General features: G+C 42.7%; 1 protein-coding gene across 3 annotated transcripts in view; it reads right to left on the bottom strand.

Annotated features, from left to right (window-relative positions):
- The window catches only part of NCK2 (NCK adaptor protein 2), a 73,982-nt gene that overhangs the window by 28,435 nt on the left and 19,401 nt on the right, over window positions 1–26,146 (bottom strand). The window contains exons 2-4 of one of the 3 annotated variants that reach the window (XM_028727968.2): window positions 16,941–17,011; window positions 14,322–14,481; window positions 635–876 (exon numbers count right to left, since the gene is read on the bottom strand). In XM_028727968.2, the coding sequence (XP_028583801.1) occupies window positions 635–860 (226 nt within the window). In that variant the 5' untranslated portion in view covers window positions 861–876; window positions 14,322–14,481; window positions 16,941–17,011. Of the gene's footprint in view, window positions 1–634; window positions 877–1,119; window positions 1,222–14,321; window positions 14,482–16,940; window positions 17,012–26,146 lie in introns of those variants that run through there. The other 2 variants (XM_028727969.2, XM_077927627.1) reach the window with 2 other exon arrangements.

Here is a 26,146-nt window from a genome sequence, read left to right as displayed (position 1 = left end):
CACTGAATGCAATGAGCACACCTAAGATAGAATAGACCCACTGACATTAATGGGCCCAAGTATAACTTAGTCCAATACCACTCAAAAGTTTCAGACGAGTCTAACAAATTGAAAGTTACCATGAAAGGAGACCAATCAAGCTAAAAACAGGATCACCAGTCATTCTTCTTTAATCAGTGAACTCCCCATGAGAAATTAAAAAATAAAGGCCATTAAGAGATACGTAAAAGCTATTGTAAATTTCACAACAACTGCCCACGTCCACGACTCAACACAAGTATACCAACAAAAAACACGATCCAAAGTGTTGGCGCTACCAGTACACGTGACATATTTTAAAGTCTTTGTTTTTGTAGGGGAAAACAGGGAGTGTGGCGTGTGCATTCTTACGAAAATCTGATAAACAGATTAAGGACAAAAGAAAAATTTCTCTCTACTTGCATTTCCTCTCGATAATACAAAAATAGCTTCTTACAAAAACAAATTATTTGCTGCTTAAAATTATGAGCTCCGAATTAAGAACAAATATCCACACTCCTTTTCATATGCAATGCTGACATGATGTTCGCCCTACAGGCGTTTTAACATAATTGGTTTCTGAAAAGAATTAATGCAAGACTCCAAAAGGACTTACCCAATGTGTCTTTCAGATTTTTAACCAAGGAACCCTTCTTCAAGCTGTTCTTCCTCTCAACATAATTTGATGGCACATATCCTGTTTTGTTGGCTGCGTTTCTTACCCTCCACCATGTTTTGGAATCATCTAACAGCCAGAGGCGTTCATTCTTCTTTATGTCAAGTTCTTGGTCCTGTTGTGCAGTGTAATCCCACTTTGCTATAACAATAACTTCTTCTGTCATCTTTCATGGAGTCCCTCTGTCATGAAACAAATACATTCATTGAAAAACTGCACATACTCCTCCATTTCACCATTGAAGATTGAAAACATAGAGCAAGCTTTAAAAAGTAAAAACATCCTTGCAGAGCAAAAACGCTACGTTTCTGATGCAGCGCTAAACCACATCCCCGTAGAATAGGTCCAGATCAGCCCCCCACCCTTTTTCTGATCCACTTCCAACAACTTTGTGCACATGTGGCACAGTCTAAGCAGAAATTTACCTTCCTACCACACAGGTTGACTACTTCATAATCCTGCCTCAAGGTTTCTCATCACACTGCATCCAATTTGTTGGGCTGCAATGCATTGCAGATGCTGGAAGTTTAGTTTCATCTTAGGGGAGAAGAGATTATAAGCTTCAGGAGGATGTGAAGATTAGAATCAAGACAATGAGATGCAGAGTGAAAGGAAATACAACTTAAGAAGGGCAAAACCAGTCATTTTTGTTTTAATGGAACTCCCATAATATACTACTTGAAATCTAACCTGAACAATGAGTGTGGATGAAATATTTTGCTGAACTTCTCAAATATGACTGCCCATCCTTTACTGTCCACTGCTTCAATGAACCTGTTGTCATTCTTGGGAAAGTTTTAATCGGTTGCTAATGTTCCCTTTTAAAACAATACAAAGACTTAAAATGCTCCAGAATTACTATCCTGATCCAAAATCCAAAATTTTGCTTGTTTTCTTTTTTTTCAAATTTTGACAAAGTAATAATCATCAATAAATAACAATAAAAATGTGCACCCCACCACTGAGACCATCCCATTGTAACTATCCAACCTCCCAAAATTTCAACACCTCTTGTGATGGTTTGACCCCTTTCTGTTTCAACAGTACAAATTCTACAAACACCCTCCATATCTCCTCAAAATCATTTCTCCTGCATATTCCCCATTTGCCTTAATGGCACATGTTAATTTATCATTAATAGTTATATCCCACACCTCTTTTATACCATTCTTCCATTTTATATTCACCTTGCCCCCTCCACTTCCTAGCTATAATAATTCGTGCAGCTGTCAATAAATCTGTAAGGAAGTCCTTCATAGCCTATAAACCTTCCGCCCCATCGTAAATTGATAATAGTGCAAACTCTGGACTTTTGGTCAGCTTTAACCCAGTGATTTCTTTTGTTTGTTTTCTTTCATCTGAGAAGGAACACATATATCACAAGAATCGAGAGTGCTAATGAGCACATAGAAATCCCCATCCCATTCATGTTACAATTGGTTTTCCCCAGCTAGGATAGCTCATTACAATTTCTTTACTATACAGCTAGTCAGCATGTTGGGACGCGGGTGGCGCTGTGGGTAAAAGCCTCAGCGCCTAGGGCTTGCTGATCGAAAGGTCGGCGGTTCGAATCCCCGCGGCGGGGTGCGCTCCCGTTGCTCGGTCCCAGCGCCTGCCAACCTAGCAGTTCGAAAGCACCCCTGGGTGCAAGTAGATAAATAGGGACCGCTTACTAGCGGGAAGGTAAACGGCGTTCCGTGTGCTGTGCTGGCTCACCAGATGCAGCTTGTCACACTGGCCACGTGACCCGGAAGTGTCTTCGGACAGCGCTGAGTGAGATGAGCGCACAACCCTAGAGTCTGTCAAGACTGGCCCATATGGGCAGGGGTACCTTTACCTTTTAGTCAGCATGTAGAACCTTTGACCCTCGCCCTCTCTCAGAATTCTGCACTCCTAATCGTCTACTGAAAAAACGATGCAAAACATTTCTGCAACCTGAAATGGGCTTTTAAAATGAGGTGATGCAACTCAACGCAAGGGCTGATAAGGTCTCCAAAAGAGCCCCAAAGAAACAAATACCACTAGAAGAACATATGGCAAAGAAAGAGGAAACAAGAGGCAGGTAAAGATGGGGAGGTGTTTGGAGCAAAGAAATTGATTTAAGGATTAGTGTTTAGAATATTGTTCGTAGGCTATAAAAGATCATAGCAAGAGGCATATGCATATACCCCCCCCCCCAGCACACACTTTCTTTTCATACAAACAGCCACCCATGTTGGTTCATTAGGGGATAAATCCAAATCCAACTGTAACATGCCTTTATTAAAAGGTAAAGGTACCCCTGCCCGTACGGGCCAGTCGTGACCGACTCTGGGGTTGTGCGCCCATCTCGCTTAAGAGGCCAGGGGCCAGCACTGTCCGGAGACACTTCCGGGTCACGTGGCCAGCGTAACGAAGCTGCTCTGGCGAGCCAGCACCAGCGCAGCACACGGAAACGCCGTTTACCTTCCCGCTATAAAGCGGTCCCTATTTATCTACTTGCACTTAATGGTGCTTTTGAACTGCTAGGTGGGCAGGAGTTGGGACCGAAAGACGGGAGCTCACCCCGCCGCGGGGATTCAAACCGCTGACCATGCGATTGGCAAGTCCTAGGCGCTGAGGTTTTACCCACAGCGCCACCCGCGTCCCTAACATGCCTTTATTAGGACCAGATAAAACATCCAAGTAATAAGCATGGTTCATCTTTGGAAGAAAATAACCTTCTACCGCCCATGATGGTACGTCGTTTGCGGGGAATTCAACAGGCCCGCTAACCGCCAGATCACATCACACAATTGGCTTCTGTTGACTCTATGCACCTAAAATTAATATCCAGTTTCGCTTATAGTCCTTTTGCTCTTTCTTGCAATGTACTATTGTTGTGTAATAAATGCAAGAGGAAGATCTAAGTAACTGTGGGGTCATTCCACGTCATGTCAACACGGTCATGTCACCCACCATCTTGGATTTTGGTTGAAGGAAGCCCCCCCCTTAAAATTTCCCCCTCTATCTCATTCTCTTATTGAGCTCTGTGTAAAATTTCAAAGAGATCTGATCATTGGTTATGGAGGGGCTGGGAATATACATGTACCGAGGGTCTCAAGAGGGACAGACAACGCAGATTTCATGAAATTTTGAAGTGTTATAAAATTAAAACCATTTAAGATATGAGGGAAAAAATGTAGGGGGTTTCTTTCAACCATAAGGGAAGGGTGTACACTAAGTTTCATCAAAAATCCGAGACGGTGGGTGATGAAACCCTTGTTTTTTGCATTGATTTGCATTGATTTGATGTGGAATGACTCTGTGACTTATCTTTTCAAAAGCAGAACAGATGTACTCAGCTTGCCTCTGCCTTATACGGGTTTTGGTGCCACTCAGTATTTTGTTGCTACAGTAATGGTCTGTAAATCTGCAAACACCCCCTCAATTAAATCTTAATGTATTAACAAATTGCAGAAATGGGCTCCCCATCACGCCTAGCGACATCAGCCGGCCCCCCCATTCCTGCTTTCCTGACAAAAAGTTTTAATGGACTCAGTAACACCCAGTAACATAGCAGCAATAAAACTATCTGCTCAGTGAAGGAATGGATTGCAGAACAGCAGACAAAACAGCTGTACTCTAGCTAAAATGACTGTTCTAGTTTTTAGGGTGTTTTCCATAGGAGTTACGCAGAGCTAACACACAGTAATCACAAAACAGTCAAACCACAGGTCAATAAAATGACCTGGCCACAGGGAGATTACAATTGCGCCTGCTCTGGATCCTCTTACTGTCAATACACATTTAGATTAATTTAAATTATTCTGAACATGGGAAGCTGAAATTCTCCCATTAACAACTAAGTGTAAAAGCATGAACAGTTGCTAGGTTGTCCCCTGTAAGGGCATCCACTCACACGACCAAAACAAACTTAACACTATAACCAAAACCAAAAGCATTTTGTGTATTTTATAACAAAACTTTTAAAAAAGAAAACAAGTTGCAATGTAACATAGCACTCTCAGCTGAACCAAGGACACATAATTGTTAACCACATTTGGTCACTGCCAGAATTTTGTGATGGGATGCGGGTGGCATCTAAACCACAGAGCCTAGGGCTTGCCGATCAGAAGGTTGACGGTTCAAATCCCAGCGACGGGAAAGCATGTCAAAGTGCAAGTAGATAATAGGTACCACTCCGGCGGGAAGGTAAACGGCATTTCCATGCGCTGCTCTGGTTCGCCAGAAGTGGCTTAGTCATGCTGACCACATGACCTGGAAACTGTCTGCGGACAAACGCCGGCTCCCTCGGCCTATGGAGCGAGATGAGTGCTGCAACCCCATAGTCATCCGCGACTGGACCTAATGGTCAGGGGCACCTTTACCTTTAGAATTTTGTGATGGGAAGAGTGCCTAGTCTCCAACATTATTCTCAGCTTTGAAGGTGCTTGCAGAATCAATCCACAAGCTCCTTTTTTGTGTGGCCCCATACAATTGCTGTGCCACCACATTATGGACCAAACATATCTGTGGACATATTCACTTCGACCTGATCTAGCAGAGATCCTGATCTGAACAAGCAAGAGTGTAATGCAGAAACACAGAGATTATATACTACATGGATGGTAAAGCGATATTAATGCTTTGCTGCTGCTACAGCAAAGTGACTGGGCAAAATCATATAATTGTAGAGTTGGAAGAGATCCTGAGGATCATCGAGTCCAACTCTCTGCAATGCAGGAATATGCAGCTGTTCCCTTACAGGAATCAAGCCTACAAGGATAAGGTCCCAAATTTCCAAGTGATGCTAGTATTATTCATTTCTGGAAAAGGCACTCAGCTTTGAATGTCTACTTAGGCATATCAGCACATAATATATTTTTTTAAGTTAAAGGCACAGTTATTAAGTTATGCAAAAACAGGCCAACTCCCACCATGACTTGGTGAAACATGCCACTAGCTCCCTCTTAACAGAATTTCAAATATGGATGCTCCCACCTCATAGGACTGAGCAATCTGCGAAACAAGCCCCCCCCCAAACAGTTTGTTGACCCATATTAAAGCAGAGCAGGATCTCTTCAAAACCATGGTTTGAGTTATGAGAACTGTAGCAGAGAAATAGGTCAGAAGTCAGCTAGCAGAGTTGGAGGAGCCTAAGTTAAACATCAAGACACACCTGCAAACACTCATCCCTTTTTTCAATGTTGCCCTATAATCCTCTCCACTGGTTTAATATGTCTTTTGGCATGCCACCACATCACTATTAAGATACAGCTTTTTGATCTGACGCTGGAGCAATGGAGGGGGTTACAGCAGAGACAAGAAAATCAGAAGACACACATGCACACAAACTTTGTGTTCGTACATTTGAACCTGGTATACATTACAAATATTTAGCATCTGATACACTGCAATATCCACCACCATATTAGCAGCAATATGAATATGGATTTTAGGAATATGAACTTCATTTACTCTCTTTTAATGTAAATACACCGAGAAAGGTCTGCAATTGCAACAGATAAAATTTAGACAGGATTATATTATCCCTCACCTTTACAATTCTTCCACAGTTAGATACCATTCTAAGACTAAAAATTCCCACAAATGTGCCACCCCTTTTACAGTAACATGGTTGGACATACCATGTCAAGTATCTTAACCCTGTTCACATTGTTCCCCTGAAATGCAGGTGTTGGGTATGTAAAAGCCTGCTCTTTTATCAAAGTGTGCAATGCAATGCACACACAGCAAGCAGCCACTCTAACTTGCATATCCTTTGCTTACAGGAAACCTCAAGTTATGGGCCACCTCAAAAGCTAAATATGCAGTTTCCTTACAAGACGAAAGGGTGTCGCACACACCACTACTGGCACAGGAGCTGTACATGCTCATTGCATATATGTGGTTTTAAAACAGTATTGCAAAATGCATTCTGTACATCATATTGTTCAGCCTGTAATCTGTTGTTAATCATGAAATGATTAATCACAGAATGATTTAAATTTTTTTGGTATTCTGATGCATGACCAGAGTGAAAAGGGAGGGGGAATCTGACTGCAGTACCTTCTTGTCCGTATTTGGCCCAGTTTTAACAGAAAAACTAACCAATCCTTGTAACAGTTAACCCAGCTCACACAAACACACGACTGCATCACCAGCTGTCCTTTCCTTGGCCAAAACGCATGGTTTCTGCCCATGAGTTGCAGGACGGCAGCGAGGAATGAAAGTTTAAAAGCACTCTGAAAAAATAGGTGTGCTGGAGGTCAATGAGAAGGCAAGACAGATTCCATCAAGATGACAAAAACAAATGGGGTTTTTTGGAGGCAGTGAAGATGTTTTAAAGCAGTAACAAAAATACACTCCTGTACAATCCAAAACAACAAGAAGCTCCCCTATCCCTTCCAGCTAATTATCTGCAAAATCAACAACATGCCACCTAGAATACACATTGTTCTGGTGCTCTGTTTGCAGCATTAACTGTACAATTGATATCAGTCAAATTTAAACTTGAAGTCTCCTGCAATATGCTATTGTTCAAAGAAAGCTTAGAATCACAGAATTGTAGAGTTGGAAGGGACCCTCATCTGAGAGCCAGTGTGGTGTAGTGGTTAAGAGCGGTAGACTCGTAATCTGGGGAACCGGGTTCATGTCTCCGCTCCTCCACATGCAGCTGCTGGGTGACCTTGGGCTAGTCACACTTCTCTGAAGTCTCTCAGCCTCACTCACCTCACAGAGTGTTTGTTGTGGGGGAGGAAGGGAAAGGAGAATGTTAGCCGCTTTGAGACTCCTTCGGGTAGTGATAAAGCGGGATATCAAATACAAACTCCTCTTCTTCTTCTAGTGCAGCCCCTTGCAATGCAGGAATACGCAGCTCTCCCTTACATGGATCGAACTTGCAATCTTGGTGTTATTAGCACCATGCTCTAACCAAGTGAGCTATCCAGCTGACTTTAGCCTAGAAAAGATTTATTCTTCTTCTTTGGCGATCCCTCGTAGCCACGTAAGATTGTCTTCCATGAACACCGTCTTAACTGTGAGTCCGTAAGTGACTGTGGAGGCCAATTCTGGATCGAAATGCTTTATGCAAGCTACTTGCAGGTCAGGGCTCACGGCCAGCTCCCTTTTCTATTTGTTGCACCACTCCTCCCTCAACCATACTACCACTTATCCTACTAGTCTCAGCTTCCAAGGCCATCCTAGGAGTCTGTCCTGACTCAAGATGAACTATGCACAGCGCAGACTGGCAGTCTCAAAAGCCCCATCATTCAGCCCGGACACTGAGGTCCAGTGCCGAGGACCTTCTGGTGGTTCCCTTGCTACAAGAAGTGAGTTTACATGGAACCAGGCAGAGGGCCTTCTCGGTAGTGGGGCCTGCCCTGTGGAACGCCCTCCCAGCAGATGTCAAGGCAAAAAACAACTATTTTACCTTTAAAATACAACTGAAGATGGCCCTGTTTAGGGAAGTTTTCAATGTCTGACGCTGCATAGTTTTTAATATTCAGTTGGAAGCCGCACAGAGTGGCTGGGGAAACCCAGCCAGATGGGCGGGGTATAAATAATAAATTATCATTATTATTATTATACACATGCAATGTTCTCATTCTCCCAACTTCTGCCACTTCCCAAGTCTCCCCAAGTTCTAGCACTGGCTCAAAGGACAGGTGGGTGAACAAATTGAGAACGCAGCTTCCACAGTAAAAGGTACCCCTGCCCTTACAGGCCAGTCTTGACAGACTCTAGGGTTGTGCGCCCATCTCACTTAAGAGGCCGGGGGCCAGCACTGTCCGCAGACACTTCCGGGTCACGTGGCCAGCGTGACAAGCTGCATCTGGCGAGCCAGAGCCGCACACGGAAACGCCGTTTACCTTCCCGCTAGTAAGCGGTCCCTATTTATCTACTTGCACCCGGGGGTGCTTTCGAACTGCTAGGTTGGCAGGCGCTGGGACCGAGCAACGGGAGCGCACCCCGCCGCGGGGATAACGAACCGCCGACCTTTCGATCGGCAAGCCCTAGGTGCTGAGGCTTTTACCCACAGCGCCACCCGCGTCCCACAGTGCCACCCACCACCCGCGTCCCACAGTGCTACCCAGCTTCCACAGTGCTACCCTGTAATAAAGGAGGCAGTGTTACAGAAAGTGCACACAGTTCTGTTTCCTGCTACAGGAGCAACATTGCTATGGCATCTGAGCATAACTTGCAGGGAACTTGTTCAGTGCTAAAACTACAAAGGCTGTTGTGGCTTTTTAAAAGGAAGAATGCATGAATACTGATTAACCAGATGTTCCTTGTCAAAATTATCACAGCTGGGAGAGAAAAAATGTCACTGATAAATATCAAACTGCCAAAAAAAGCAACCACAAGCGCCTAATATATGCTTATGTTCTCAGGCAGGAAAAAACCCTCCTAGAAACTTTGAACCTTTGTATTTTCTGAAGAAACAATGAAATGCCACTTAACAACACACACACACACACAGATACAACTTTATCCCAATCAGAAAAGATGTTTCTATAGCTGACTATCTTCAACTTATTTCTGTGGGTGATAATTCAACTAAGTCATGCTGTCGTTCTGGCCAGTAGAATTCTGTATCAATTCATTTTCAGTTCTAATTTAAGATTCTAGTATTAGTCTTTAAAATCCTAAGTGTGGGTCGAGGTTATCGAAACAACCACCTGCACCTATATGAACCTGCCTGAGCTTTTAAGGTGCCTGGCTCCCTGCTTAGAGCTGCGATATTGACAAGCATTAAAGGACAAAGCCTTTTCTGTGGTGACCCCATATCCTTGGAATCAACCTCCCCCCCCAAAAAGAAAATACACATGGCATCTTCTTTGTTAGTCTTTAGGAGAGACTTGGGAGACTTTTGTTGTTGTTGCTCAAGTCTTATTTTGGGTAATTTTATGGTGCTGTACTTTAATTATAGTTTTTACTGCTGCTGCTGCTGCTATTTTAATTTTGTTTCTGCAAGCAGCTTTGAGACCCAGATGAGGTAGTTTTAAAACAAATACATGATTTGGAGTCTTTAGTATATTGTTATTTATTACTGACTATGTTGTGAGATGCCATTTAAGGAAAGATAACCTTAAAGCTGGGCGAAAAACCCAACAAGGCATGTCTAGCTAGTAAACATGTGAACAAATTTAACAACTGCCATACCCTGACAATTGTACAAACCTGTGACCTGTGACCTTGTGTCACTGGAGGAACTGTTGCAGAATGAAACTATTGAAAATGAGATTCTAAATTAGTTTATACGAAACACTAGAAGAATCCTTCAGGAGTGACCTACCCAAACCAGGAACCTGTGACTACTGTCCACAGACTTGCCTCTGTGATATCTTGCAACTACAATGGAGTCCTACCCTCAGTTCCTGTGTGCCAACAACCTGCTGCTTGAACTGGCTCTTATGGAGCATGCTAGAGTGTGGCAACCAAGAACAGCTCTCGTTGAGGATAAACCACTGCCCATCTGGACAATGATGCCTCTACTACAGCTGCCATGTTGACAACACAAAGCAGCAACCCATCGCTAAACAAAGCATTGTAATGCACGACAAACACAAAAGAGAACGTCACATGGAGGCCTAGGCAATTGATCTACCCCTGCACAAAGTACAATTCCGAAGGGAGAAATAGGCGACACCATCAGTATACACGCACCAATATAAAGAGCCAGAAAAGATTCACAAAAGAACAAATGAGATTCTCCTTCAGTTTATGGTAAGGAAGGGTGTAAATGGCACCGTCAGCACAAGGGATTGTCCTGTTGGAGATGAGTGCAAGCTCTGCCACTGCCAACACCATGGGTAGGCAAACTAAGGCCCTGGGGCTGGATCCGGCCCAATCACCTTCTAAATCCAGCCCATGGACAGTCCCGGAATCAGCATGTTTTTACATGAGTAGGATGTGTGCTTTTATTTAAAATGCATCTCTGGGTTATTTGTGGGGCATAAGAATTCGTTCATTCCCTCCCCCCCCCAAAAAAAATATAGTCCGGCCCCCCACAAGGTCTGAGAGGGACAGTAGACCGGCCCCCTGCTGAAAAAGTTTGCTGACCCCTGAACACCCTACTGTTCTCTCCTTCCTGCTGCCCTCTCCTTCTTTTTGCAGTGGCATCCTCATTATTCCATCCCCATGATTCCTCTCCCCTTGCTTTTAACACCCTGCCCCAAATATTAACAGCACCTCTGCTAGTTATTTTTCTGTTTTCCGAGTGGGTCCTTCCTCAGTGAGGCATTCTGGGTGAAACAGCCTGCAAAGGGCTTGTAACCACCACCACCGTTTACTGCAGCAGTAAGAGAAGAGTGCCCCAAATTAAATATAATATTTGAATGTTATTGTGGAGACTGCTGGGAGAAGGAGGAAAAGAAGAGGAATGGGGTTGTTGGCTGCAATGTTGCAGCTGCAGTCTGCTGCAGCAGTGCAACCCCCAGTACAGTCATACCTCGTAAGTCGAACACCTTGTGAGTCAAACATTCTGACTCCCGAATGCCAAAGTGATTGTTCTAGTTTGCGAACATTCTTTGGAACCCGAATGTCTGTCGTGGCTTCCAATTGGCTGCAGGAACTTCCTGCAGCCAATAGGAAGCCACGCCTTGGTTCTCGAATGTTTTGGAAATACAGTCGTACCTCGGAAGGCGAAGGCTTAAGATTGCAATCTAATATGAAAAGGGAATGCAGTATGCTCAACAGGCCTGAGAAAGCCTGCTTGCTTAAGTCCACAGTATGAAAGTCTAGCACTAGGAGAAACAGAATTCACACAGCCTTTCTAAGAACAGGATGGGAAAGGATCGGAAAACGTGTGAGTGTGGCATGTAAAACACAAAACTACTCTGCAAATTTGTAACAACAGACCAGCAATTTGGAACATGAAAAGCACTGTGATATAGGCTGCCATAGGGCCACCACTTCTAATCACCTGCGTGAACGACGTAAATATTAATTCACATTTATCAAAGCAGAGTTACCAAGGAAGCTTATCTAGCTGCAATACCAATAAACAGCATTTTCAATTACTTATGTTGCAGTAAAGCAATAATGTGGAAGACAGCAATACACCATTCCAAGGTTATCGCACCAGGGCTACGCCTCCCATCGTCCCCTTCCAGGTTTGTGAACAACTGTTGACATTTGAGTGCTGAGCAAGGGCACTGTCTAAAAGATTGCAACCATGTGAAAGGCATTGGCTTTTTACCATTACATATTGCAGGTAAAGGTAAAGGGACCCCTGACCATTAAGTCCAGTCTCGGATGACTCTGGGGTTGCGGCGCTCATCTCACTTTACTAGCCGAGGGAGCCGACGTTTGTCCGCAGACAGTTTTTCTGGGTGATGTGGCCAGCATGACTAAGCCACTTCTGACGAAACCAGAGCAGCACACAGAAAAACAGTTTACCTTCCCGCCACAGTGGTACCTATTTATCTACTTGCACTGGTTTGCTTTCAAACTTCTAGGTTGGCAGGAGCAGGGACGGAGCAACGGGAGCTCACCCCCTCGCGGTGATTCAAACCTCCAACCTTCCGATCAGGCACCACAAAACGAATCCCCCTAAATTCATGGGTTATTTATACCAGATCTAGGCTTTCCCAAAGCAGCACCCATAGGCAGCACCCCCTGGGTGCCCATCAAAGCCCTCTGACCCTTCGGACGAAAAATAAAATGAAATGTTGTCAGTTGCTGCCTACTTTCATTTACCTTGATGAGCAGCAGGCTGGGCTGGCTGGGAAAAAAAAGGAGAAGGCTCCAAGCTGCCCCACCTTCTTCCCAGATAGCCAGCTGCTGTTTCCTTTCTTGGAAAAGAAAGGGTCAAAAGGGGTTGGGGTGGCAAGGAGAGAGGGGAAAAAGAAACCGATATGCTCCACCTTGTATCCTTCCTCCAAATCTCTTCAGATAGGACCCTGCCACTGGGGAATGAATGGGAGGCAGTAGGATGCAAAATGAGTGCTGAGCCGGGGGGGGGGGTTCTTTTTGGAGTTTTTCTTTGCGTTTTGCCTCTCTTGCTGAATTCTGGAGTAGGCATGTGGGTCTTGGCCTCTTTTTTTGGTTTTGAAGTTGGGGGGGTTCCCTGTTTTGGGGGAGGGGGTTGCACTCATTTTCTCTGGGAAGTTATTTGTTCTCTGGGACCAGATAGGCCCTCCAAGCAGTCATCTTGTTGTGGTTGGAAAACTGCCCCATGCACACCGATTTATGGAGGTGCTCACAACAGTTCTGCCAATTTCCAAACGTGCCCACAGTCCCAAAAAAGACCCACAAAAGAAGAAGCGGAAGGTACACAGAATAGCATGGGAGACATGAAAAGCGTGAACTTGGATGAAGATAGCCATGACTCCTTAGCACGATGCATGGGAGAGAAGCAGAGTTTCCTCTGCTGAGTTTTAAGGGAGCAGGAAGATTTAGATTACAAGAAGGAAAATTTTACGTTCCAGTTCCCCAGTTCCAATGCCAGCCCACATCTGTCTACTTTAAATAATGAGCCTTCAGGGCATAAAATTACCTCTTTTACATAACACTGTAAACTCCTAGGACTGGCTTGCTCCAAAATTAAAAGGCTTTCTCTCTCTCTCTTCTATTTAAAGTATTGGAGTATTTCTTCTTTTCTTTCTTCTGCTTTATCTTCAAATATTAAACAAACGTTACTTTAAAAAATATTTCAAGAGGTCTCTCTCTTAAAGACTATTTGGCTTTTAGAAGACATCTGAAGGCAGCCCTGTTTAGGGAAGTTTTTAATGTTTGGTTGTTTTATCGTATTTTTAATATTCTGTTGGGAGCTGCCCAGAGTGGCTGGGGAAACCCAGCCAGATGGGCAGCGTATAAATAATAAATTATTATTATTACTTTAGGCACCCCAACCAGATCCTGAGCAGACCACAAGGGTCACAGGGTAGCCTACTTAATAGATTGGTTCTAAAAAGGTAAAGGTAAAGGTACCCCTGCCCGTACGGGCCAGTCTTGACAGACTCTAGGGTTGTGCGCCCATCTCACTCAAGAGGCCGGGGGCCAGCGCTGTCCGGAGACAATTCCGGGTCACGTGGCCAGCGTGACATCGCTGCTCTGGCGAGCCAGAGCCGCACACGGAACGCCGTTTACCTTCCCGCTAGTAAGCGGTCCCTATTTATCTACTTGCACCCGGGGGTGCTTTCGAACTGCTAGGTTGGCAGGCGCTGGGACCGAACAACGGGAGCGCACCCCGCCACGGGTATTCGAACCGCCGACCTTTCGATCGGCAAGCCCTAGGCGCTGAGGCTTTTACCCACAGCGCCACCCGCGTCCCACTAATAGATTGGTTCTGCCTTACTCCAAATGTTCCTCACTGCTTTGTGGAGCAATCTGCTGAACAAACCAGGAAACTCCTTCCTTGATCTCTTGGAATTCAGCTTTTAAGAAAGCCCATTGTCCTTCCTTCCACATTTCTAGGCAGAGAAAGGCAATGAAGAGCATTTGGCCACAGGTTCCATATAAACAAAAGAAGAAGGTGGAACTGAGAAATAAAAGTTCTGCTTGCAAAAGTACTTCTCCAAAACAGAATCTGTGGCATTTTGGATATTATATAAGAAGAGGGGAAATGAGTGGTGTGTGAGAGATCAACCAAGTCCCATGGATTTCACAGCTGGCAAATACACACTGCATAAAAACAGAAGAGAATATTATGTTTACTCGCCTTTCCAATTCAATGTCTATATCAAGACCATCGTGATCTAGGGAATTTCCATGTTGGGTGAAGAATCACTGATCCTCTGTCTATAAGCTATCGTCACAGAATTTCAGTGTTTCACCCAGTCTAGGGTGGCAAGACACAATCCCTTTACAACAGCTAAGTCCTATGTTTAAGGGAAAAGAGAAATAAATATCCGACTGGTCACCTGGTGCATTGCAGTTATCCCCTCCAGCATGCAGATAATGGCTCATATATAGTGCAAGTCACTGCCAGTCTTAAAACTTTGAAGTTTGTATGAGATCTGGCCCTATCTGTTCTTTTGGCCTATTGATTTTCACATGAAAGAGCCGCTGCTGTTCTCAATTCACTTTTTCCAGAAGCATCACAGCACTTCTATCATTTGCGGGGGTGGGGGTGGGGTGGGGATTGGTTTCTAAACTGTGCAAATTTAACCTTGATCTTACCTACAAAGGACAAAACTCCGAAACTTCTAATATTGCAAACCCGATTACTAATCCCCTAGAAAGCTATTACCTGCTTTCTGAGGGAGTCTACTGTGTTGCTGTCTGTAAATGCTATTACAGGCCCTTCTGTCCTCTGAAAGGGAAGCATGTATTCCAATCGGTATTATCAGAATACTGCAGATATTATAAAATTGCAAATTGGGCAATTGGGGGGGGGGGGATCTTGCATGGATACAATACAATCAAGTTACTTATGCAGATAATGCAATACATATCCAAGCACCATAGAAACAAATGTCACAACTGGTAGTATTCATAATTTTTCTGTTCTTTCACAATCATAAATCTGGTTGAGGAATTTGAGAGGAGTTAGGATTGCCAACTGGCCAATGAAACACAGCCTGCCCATGTCTCTTTAAGAGCAACTTGATATGCGTGAATAACATCAAGGCGCAGTTAAAAACACAGCTACGAAGGCTAGTTAAAACTTTGGCAACATTACAAGAGGAAAAAGAAGAGAAGAATAGATTAGTGAAAGCCAGGCAAGGTTGAGAGTCAGGGATAAGGGAATGTAAATAAGCTGGATTATGACTCTGCCTTTTGCCCCTCGGTTGAAGAGCAGGGGCAGCTATTTAATAAATGATAGGGATAAGGCAGGAAAAGCTGATTTCTTAAATGATATTGAAGGGGACTTCAGCAAGGGATAGGGATAGCCTTACCAGATTTCTATCCATCATGTAACATTACTTACAATAAATAAATAAAAAACAGGACTAGCAATTTGTTCTATGTTTGGAATTGCTTAAAAAATAAGTAATATGACTCGTGAATGCAACCCACATAAGAAACAACAGGTGCAGTTTTCCCACTTAGCTTCAGAGACTGTTGAGAGTTGCTCTCTTTCATCAACTGATAACAATGGTTTATGTATCATAAAAAAACTGTATCAAAATGAACTTAACAAGCATAACACTGCTTTGGTGCTGGCTAGTACCTGTAGATGGCCCCTGGCTACAAGACAGAAAGTCCACCTCTGTCGTGAAAGAAAACTTCTGCAGTTTCCCTTTCACCTGAAACAAGCTGATCATGCACCTTGGAGAAAAGAAGGAAGCTTCTTCCTTTCCACTTCTGGATCTTTGGAGATGGCAGAGTTTACCAGAGAAAATGAAGCCACATTTTTCTAGGTTGATGGAAATCTACACAGGACTACTTAATTCTAAATGGTGCTGCTCCAACTCCTCAGCATCTTGTTTCCCAGAAGAAGACTTATCCAAGTGCAATGCACCCTCAGATCCATTTTGCTTCTTTCCACTCCCTCCAGACCAAAGATTTCCATAATGGTCTTGTCTATTTGGTATTCCCTTTCAGAACATGGCTACCTGCACAATCAGCTTCAGAGTCAATTGCATCTTCCCATCTGAATTACGGGGATTATTAAAAGTTACACTACAGTAATTGCTTCCCTTCTTACTAATGCCAGTGTTACAAATCTACTTATTTGGAATTATGGCGACAACATGAAGATAACTAATGATACCACAACTAACACTGTCTTCTCATTTGCAAATCCAAGGATGCACAGATAGACAATCAAACTTTGCTGCTCAGAAAGGAAGCAAAGTCAATTATTTGATACACTTGGTTAATTTTACAGGCACCATAAACTGTAACCTTATGGAGTGGTGATGGAAAGAAAATGGACGGGAAACGGACGACGGCATAGCACAGGGTTGGTTTCCCCATGTGAGGAGGGAAGACAGAAATCCTTCCAAAGGAAGGTTTTTGTCTTCCCCTTTCCAAGGGGAGAGGACAGAAATCCTTTCCAAGTTCTAGACATTTCTAAGTTGGTTCCATCTCCACTGAGTAACACAACTGGTACGGCCTCCGTTGCTGTTCACTCAGGAATGCATGACATTAAAGACCTCCTGGACCATATCTTGGAACAAGTAGTTAAGGAGGCTCAGTTGAGGATTCCTCCACATATTTAAGAGTGAACACGAGCAACGTGACAGAAGTCACTATCCTGGAACTGATAGTACAGTTGCAGCCTTAAGTATACTAAATGATAAAAGCACTTGAGAAATGGAGGCAAGGCACAATTAGTTCAGCAATTTTAAGTGGGAAAGAGAGAAGTTCAAATGAAATCCATGTAACTTACCTTTGGCACAATTCAGGATCCAGACACAGAAAGTTAAGACTCTTGAGCAAAGTTACGCTTGCGAGAAGGTTCTGAAACAAACGAAAACACCCTTTTAATTAGGACGTTAAAGACAACACATGCTTTTAATCATTCTACTTTACTTGGTGCATGTGTTAATTTTAAATGAATGTAAACCAAAATGTAGATACGACTTCCATTTTCACAAGAAAAAAATTACACAGAAGAAATGTTAGGGAACTGTAGCCGGTTGAACTCAAGCAAACTTTATTGAGTGGTCAGCCTTTGACCAAAGTATGGCTTTGATCAAATACTATGGCAAAACCACACACACACACACACACACACACACACACACACTTAGTCCCATTTAGTCTCAGGTAACTACATTTGCTCACATTCATGCCATAATATCCACTGTCTCACTTTCTCCTCTTTCACTACAGCTGGGAGCAGCCTTTGCAGCAGCAGACCAGATTCAGAACCCATCAATACTGTAGACATATTGGATGGTATCCAAAGATGGCATTGCCATCATAGAAGCAGTTACTGATCCATGCTTTTCTGAGCTCTCCACGTCCTCACTACCCCCCTCCCTGAGTGGGGGGGGGGGGAGAGTCATGGGCCACTGGAACAGAGTAAGATTTTGTGTAGCAGGTTGCAGTAAGCAAATCAAAACAAAACCAGGTGCCCAACTATTACTATTACAGTGGAACCTTGGTTGTCGAATGTAATCCATTCCGGTAGACCATTCGACTTCCGAAATGTTTGACAACCAAGGATCAATGGACTGTCGGCAAATCTCATTGAAAAAGAGAGAGAAACACGCCTCGGAAGCCGTTTGACACCTGAGGCACGTTCGAAAACGGAAGCAGTTACTTCTGGGTTGTTGGCGTTCGGCTTCCGAAACGTTCGGCAGCTGAGACATTCAACAACCAAAGATTGACTGTAATTCTATTTTTTACACACACACATACACACATCCCTTCACCATGAGGTCCCATGGCAGGTTACAGCAATGTAAAAAAATACGTATTAAAATCAGTTAAAAAAGAATTAACAGTCAAGAGACTAGGGTGGATGCTAAAACTTATACCTCAGGTACCAAAGGAAAGAGTAAGGAATTGTGTCTTCAGTATACAACTAAAGTCATACCATTGAAGTGCCAGGTGCACCTCTGTGTGGAGGGAATTCCATAGCTGAAGGGTCTTCTGAGCCACCACTGCCATAATTTCCAAGGGCAGTAGTGCTACCAATAGGACCCCACCCCCCTGCACATCATAACACTGTAGAAGAGGTAGTCTTTCAGATTGCTGTTAAAAGTTTTAGTTGAAAAATACCTAAGATTCAGTTACTGATTGCAACCCAAATGCTTTTCCTAAAAAAAAGGGAAAATATTAGAGGGACACAGCTAATCTTCCTCCACCCCCAGGTCAGGTTAATCTTAAGGTACTGCAAGCATATTATTGTGTATATGAAAACAGTCCATGTTTTATAATTAAAGGCAATGCACTCTTAAATTAAGGCCATGGCTGATACGTAGCTTTGTGGGGAGCTGGTAAAAGAGAAAACTTCTCCTTCATCGTACTTCATTCATTATACCACCAAAACAAAGAAGCAACTACACTAAGTGAATATAAAAGGACCAGACAGGAAGGATGAAAGAAACTGACAGCTTGTGGGAGTGAGAGTAAGGTACATGGAGAATGGGAGAAAAATTACAGGAGATGGGTAAAAATATATTGAGAGACATGTTGGGGTGAGAAGGAAAAGAGTTAAATGAAAATATCTCCTTGCAGTATCTTAAGGAAAGCCAAGTTATAGAACTCCCTGTCAAAAGGGAAATGCTATGGCAAAGAATTTAGCAATTTCTAAAAATGAATTAAGAGATCAGTTTAAAAAAATGCTAAACACTGCGTCCATCTACCACCAATTTTTGAATGGCTCTGCCACTGCACCACCATTTTGTGACTAGTGGACCTCAGCAATTTTCAGTTGCCTTAAGCGGACCCTGAGGATAGGTTTTAAAACTTTCTGCACCTGACCTCTTCATGATCAAACGTAACAATAAAAACTGTAAAAAGGGTTAAAGAAATTGGAAAGCATGTCAAAAGTTCTTTTAAGTATTTGGAGACGCTGTACAAAACGCACATATGCTAAAACAGTAATATACCTGAAATGAGGCATTTGCTCTAAAAAACAAACATTGCTGTGATGAATGTTAAGTTGAACATTACAGGTACATTTGGGATATTATTTCAACCATGATAGCTTTTGCAGTTAAAATGCACTATTGCATTCAAAGGGAAGAAGATACTAAATCTCATGCTACATCTTTTTTTCCATGATCCTAACAAAAAGGAGATGTGTACTCAAATAATCAGCTATCTTCCAAGGGAAAAGACCACATAGTTGCCCCAAAACAGCACTGAGAAAGTATATATAGAGTATTAGAGCATTTCAGATCCTACGTAAGTCTACTCGGAAGTAAGCCTCGTTGTTCAATGTAAATTACTCCTGGGTAAGTACATATAGAATTGCAGCCTGAACAACATACCGGGCATTGCAGAAACACTACAGATTCACTAAGAAGGAAAAAACATTCTCCCTTATTATTCAGGTCTAGCCAAACATCAAGCAAAAAAAGGTTTAAGCTTGAATTGGTGTAGCTTAAGAAACATAAGAATGATTAAAAAACCAGGAGTTGATCATAAAGAATATTAAGCAAGTTTAACAATGTGATTCTTTATTCTGACACAGTCAACAATAGCTTATCATACCCTAAAAATAAACACAACAGGGTTAAAAATCCAGCAGCAATATAGACTGTGGCTTGATTAAAAAGCAAACTTACCCCTATTGTTGGACTTCCAAGTCTCCCTCCTTTTTATATTTTGCTATATTGTATTTTGATTGTTGACTGTACTACTGTGTCAAAGACTAATGACAGAATGCTATAAATTGCTAAACAATATGCTGTTGCAGACTTGTCAATCTAATGGCACCTTCAGAGCTATCTGAATACAATATCTGAGCACGAATCCAATCATGTCGTTTCTGCTTTTAAAACTCAAATAGAGAGTCCTGCAGGATTAGATGTGGAAATCATTCAAAAATATGGATTAGTTTCATAAATAGTTCCAACTCTGACACAAACCCTGAGCTACATCCTGGTCTGCTCTCAACGTGGGAGGAAAGGAACATATTCTGTTCCAGCAAGAACGAGCCTAGCGGCTGCCTGAGCTGTCTTTGGTCCAAGCCCCATTAGCATGGGGTAAAAATCTGTCTCACATGATTAATTATAATTTTAAAATGCATATGTATACAGAAAGAGAGACACAAAACAGCAACACAATCCTAACTGTGCCTACTCAGAAGTCCTATTGGATTCAGTAGGGCTTACTCCCAGATTAAGTAGGGTTAGGATTTTCATTGTATAAAAATAATACAATGGTACCTTGGGTTAAGAACTTAATTTCTGGAGGTGCGTTCTTAACCTGAAACTGTTCTTAACCTGAGGTACCACTTTAGCTAATGGGGCCTCCTGCTGCCGCAGCGCAATTTCTGTTCTCATCCTGAAGCAAAATTCTTAACCCGAGGTACTATTTCTGGGTTAGCAGAGTCTGTAACCTGAGGTACCAGTACGCTATAATCATAACAAAGGTTACTAAAATTTGCTTACAAAACAGAATATTTTGTAAATTCTGCAAATAGCTGATGTTGTGGATTATAACACTCATCAATCCCAGCCTCCACTGCTAATGGTCAGGGAGGAGAGTTGTTTTGGAAGGCACCATATTGGCTATTCCTGCTATCTACTATATATTTTGGAAAGTGGTTTGTCTGTTTGTTCTTCATAGGTTCAGCCGCCTACCCAGACATTGTCGCCAAACTTGTGGGGGGTGGGGAGGGGTCAATGTTTGAGTGCCAGGACCATTATGAATCAAGACGGTGCACTAAAAGGTGACTTTGGTGTGACGGTGCCGCTTTATTGACATAGGTTTCTCCACCTCTAAAGATAACATTGCCAAACTCTGTGAAGACACTCCCCAAGGAGGGGGAAGCAGACTTCATTGCCATTGGTATGCTGGGTGCCATTTTGAATCAAGATTTCGAACCAAAAAGTGACTCTGGCATGATGGGTCTAAATTACACAATCCATTTAAAAAACACAGTATTTGGTGGGTTCTTTAAAAATCTCAGGCAGTGCTGGGCACTTCCTGTTAATATATCTTACTTTCATGACATTAATGAGAAGAACCCAATATTTTTCACAACTTTGACCTGTCTATCCATCCTTATCCGCACATACTCCTCTGAATATTTTGCAATTTGAGAAACCTTCCAAACTTACATTTGGATGCCACTGATTTTCATTAAGCATGCCAGAATTTACTACTGTTAAAAGATTCCATGCTTGGTCATAGTGCTCTTGAGTGAGCAATTGATTAAAGAATACATGCCTAATTTTAATGGAAAGCTGGGGATGCTGTTAGTATCCTCCCATAAAGAAAACTCTTATCTTGGAACAATCCTACCAAATATATAAAATCTGCCTTTAGTTAGAGATTATATATAGCATGTATGCTGTTGGAGCCTGTGTATCTGGTTTTATATGGTACTGAATACCAGCAATATAAAATTTTATACGACTTTTCTTTCACATTAAAACATTATCAAGGCGATAATGCCAGTCCTTTTGTAAAGATTTCCTACCAGCTAATTTCTGCAGAGGCTATATTGATTCATAGAGAAGTCCTTATTAGTTAGTATACTTTAATAAAATTGTAAACCCAGACTTCCTTTAGTTAACAGACTTATACATTTAATTTTTGAATGTCACATAGAGCCTAATTGATTCTGATGCTCAGTAAGAGTCTAGCCTACAAAACGAATGTTATAACCTAGATTGCTCACAGGAAAATCCTTCCACAAAGGATACCAAGATAAAATTAAGTTAGCTAGCTATGGTCAAACCTTTCCTTCAAACCTTTTCAGAAAGCTTATTTCCATTTCCGTTCTCTTTCTCAAGCCACTCCCTACTTTGCGTGTTTTGAAATGGGTCCTGAAGATCAGGACAATGCTTAGCTTTCCTTACTGACGCCATTGCCTATAGAAAGCTTTAAACCCTGAACATCATTAAATCCTAGGTGGAAATGAGTGCTCAAGGTAATTTGTTATCCAAGGTGCACATCTTAAGTCATTAAGCAAATAATATTTTGAGCAACAGTCAAACCAGAGTGCTTAACCGTTAAGGCATGTTTCACAAAATTTCCAAGCACCTCACTTTCAAGTCACTGTTGGCGTACACTTCCATCATTTCTGAGAAACACTGTTTTAGAAGGGAGATTCCTAAAAAGACAGTATCTTCTGTTAACAGACACCTATGGGCTTCACCTGAAGTAGCAATGTTCAGCAACAGACCAAATTTAAGCAGTGCACGAGCAGCATGGGACCAATCAATACAAGAATAAAGATCAGTAATTTGTTCCCGGGACTTGCTTAACTGTACCAGTAGAAACTACAATAATCAATAAGAGATGGGAATTCATCCTCATGCAGCTCTAAGCTCTGTATTGTCTACCTGTGGCCCTCCAGATGTTGTTGGACCAGAACTCCCCAGCTAGCATCGCCAAGGGTCGGGGCTGATGAGACTCCAATAACACCATGGCAGATTGCAGGTGCCCTATCCCTGATTTAAAAAAGGCTCTACACAGGAGCACACACACCCAAATGGAAAGTACTCCAAAAAAGTTCAATTCCACAAGCCCAACCAGAATTTGAGGTGCACCTTCTCCAATTGTCCCCATCTTCAAAGGTTAGGTGGCTGGTGAGCCGACCTTTTCAGTGATGACACACTGTTGGTTTTATCAATAAAACTTTGTGGATTTCTTGTGTCGATAGGCCAAAGTCTGAGGGCAGAAGACAGGACAGCAGTTTAACGGAAACCAAGTAGGAATTCTGGCATATGTTCTTAGATAGTTATATTGGGTTTTAAAGTGAGAGCTGGACCATAAAGAAGGCTGATCGCCGAAGAATTGATGCTTATGAATTATGGTGCTGGAGGAGACTCTTGAGAGTCTCATGGACTGCAAGAAGATCAAACCTATCCATTCTTAAGGAAATCAGCCCTGAGTGCTCACTGGAAGGACAGATCGTGAAGCTGAGGCTCCAATACTTTGGCCACCTCATGAGAAGAAGACTCCCTGGAGAAGACACTGATGCTGGGAAAGATGGAGGGCACAAGGAGAAGGGGACGACAGAGGATGAGATGGTTGGATGGTGTTCTTGAAGCAACCAGCATGAATTTGATCAAACTGCGGGAGGCAGTGGAGGACAGAAGTGCCTGGCGTGCTCTGGTCCATGGGGTCACGAAGAGTCGGACACGACTAAACGACTAAACAACAACAACAAATTTAACAAACATACATGCTGAAGATTATTCTGGTTTATCAGAATGATTTGCTGAAGCGTTCAGCCTCACAAGAGAACAGGGAAGTTTTGCATTCCCTGTCCTCCGGATATTTTGGGCAACCAGCAGAAAGCCATGTAGAGTTTCCGTCACCCACCTGAATCCAGCCTAAACCTTTTGGGGAAGGAAAGGCCTTGGAAACAAGAGTCTGTCTCCAGGCACGACCAACCTAGAAAACTGCCTTCTTTACATGCTGTTCAAGAGTAGCTCACGTTGGTGGAATTCCTTCCACAAATCCTCCTTGCAAGCGACTTCTTTCTGCCCTTGACCACATCAATGCAAGCGCTTGTTCTGTCCTAGGGCAGTACAACAAACTTCTCAGTGGTATGCATAGTTTCATTTGAGATGTTATATTGCACACATTCCACTCCTAGCAGAGCATCAGTAAGCTCCAGAATTTGAACGATGTCTGCTCCATCAATGAATATACATAACAGTGGGTGACTCAGGCTGTAGCTGAGAAGTCTTCTATACATTACATTAAGTCACTGTTTTATATCCGGGGGCATTCTTACCGCAAAAGATAGTGAAGGAGGGCATACCTAACTTCTGCGTTCAGAGAAACCATCAAAATTCCTACCCTGTGTTTGGCCATCAAGTTATGAAGAGTGCACTACATGCTTTTTAAATTAATGCCAGTCTTTTTCTTTCTTTCTTTCTTTTGACACCCTGGTTGTTTAGCTACAAAATAATGTTTTATTGTTCTGACTTTTGTTCACTTTTCTCCATAGTTAAACATCTCCATAGCAGAAGGTCTCCAATTGTCTTTGAATAGATGGTCTTTATTCTTTAATCACTCTTCAATCACTACAAGTAAACAAGCACCTTTAGCAAATGCTGCCTGCACATTAGACATCTGATCACAGCAATGTGTTTCCATTTGTTTTCTTGTGTGCGGATGGGCTTCCTTAAATTCTGTTATCATTCTGGTAATTCTGGGTCCAACTAAACATTGTTATGACTGAGGTAAAGTACCACGGCTGGGATTCTGGTAAACTACCTAGGTTCAAACAGATCTTAAGACCTCTTAAAGAGCCACCGTGAAACATTATCTAGACTGTTGGACTTCGAGATCTAGGAGACCCAAGTTAAAATGTCTGCTGAGCCATGAAGCTCACGATGTACTGTTGACTCAATCACAGTCAGAGCTAACCTATGCCACACAAATGTTGTAATGATAAGTCAAGACTTCTACTCTTCTATTTCCTTGGATAGGAAAGCAAGATTAAAAGCTTATAAACACTATACAGTAATACCTCTGGATGCGAACGGGATCCGTTCCGGAGCCCCGTTCGCATCCTGAAGCAAACGCAACCCGCATCTGCGCGAGTTGCGATTTGCCGCTTCCACACACATCATTTTGAGCGTCTGCACATGCGGCAAAACCCGGAAGTAACACGCTCCGTTATTTCCGGGTCGCCGTGGAGCACAACCCGAAAATGCTCAACCGGAAACTACTTCAACCCAAGGTATGACTGTACAGTGGTACCTCGGTTTTCGAACATAACCCGTTCCGGAAGTCTGTTCGAGTTCCAAAATGTTCGAAAAATGAAAACTGAAAGCTGAAGCCTCAAAACAGAAAACTCAGAATGGAAACCACGTTTCCTGTTCAAGTTCTGAGGCGCATTCGAAAACTGAGGCATTGCATTTACTTCCGGGTTTTCGGCGTTCATGTTCCGAAACGTTCGACTTAAAAGGTGTTCGATAACCGAGGTACCACTGTATGTACATATAAATATGCAAGCTCTCCCTCCTGAAAACTAAACACACTAAAGGACCGCTACGGAATTAAAAAGCTTATAAAATATTACTGATTGAAAATATAAAAATGGGGTTGTCTTCAAAGAAGGTTGCAGGTTTGATCCCCATGTGGGACAACTGAATCTCCCTGCACTGCAGCGGGGTGGGGTAAGATGATCCTCAGGGTCCTTTCCACCTCTTCGATTCTATGATTCAAACCATGCTTACAGAGGGGTGGCAGCCCTTAAAAATCACTCCTGAGGCTCAGAAGGAATTTCCTGTTTCATGCTAAACTGAAGCAGGGGGAATCACTAACCTCAACACTCTATAGATCCAACTAAGTGAATGTACATAATCAGAACATTAATTCTTTAGGATCCTATGCACAGAGATCCTATGTTACCTTCATTAAGTTACCGACATCTTTCAAACTAATGTTATTATTGTGTTATAGATCAGTTTTCACTTAGGGAAAGTCAAGTCCGTGAGAAAGCCTTCACCCACCACCACTACTATTCATTTCTGCATAGCAGTTCCGACCCCAACCCCCCAAAAAACTGAATCCTCAGGCAGAATTCCTGAGTCTCGAACTTGCCTTGCCCCCCCAGAGCAAAATAATCATGATGATATAAAAAGCTCAGAAAAAGGCAAATTGTTTTGAATATTTTATTTAAAAACAGCTTATAAATCACCCCCTGAATCTAAAGAGACAGCAACATTCTGAGATTAATTAAAGCGTTATAGAATGAAATCTTATCTGGCTCTGGAGTCAGCATATGTCCTAGGTGTTTTATCTTCTTAAAATTCCATTACATGTTTTGCTTTTATTGTGATATGCGATAATACCAAATTCCTAGCAAGCAGAATAGTAGCCCAGGGGCATAGCAGAAATGAACGAACACCAGACACTAAATTCTGTATCTAACCAACCCCTACACAACGGCCCCAGGATTAGGCTGCTCTGCTGAGCAGTATAGTTACTTCTGAAAGCAGT

Source organism: Podarcis muralis, chromosome 4, assembly GCF_964188315.1.
Source record: "Podarcis muralis chromosome 4, rPodMur119.hap1.1, whole genome shotgun sequence".
NCBI lineage: Eukaryota > Metazoa > Chordata > Lepidosauria > Squamata > Lacertidae > Podarcis > Podarcis muralis.
Note: the sequence above shows the minus strand (reverse complement) of the source record. Positions and strands in the feature narration are given on the sequence as shown.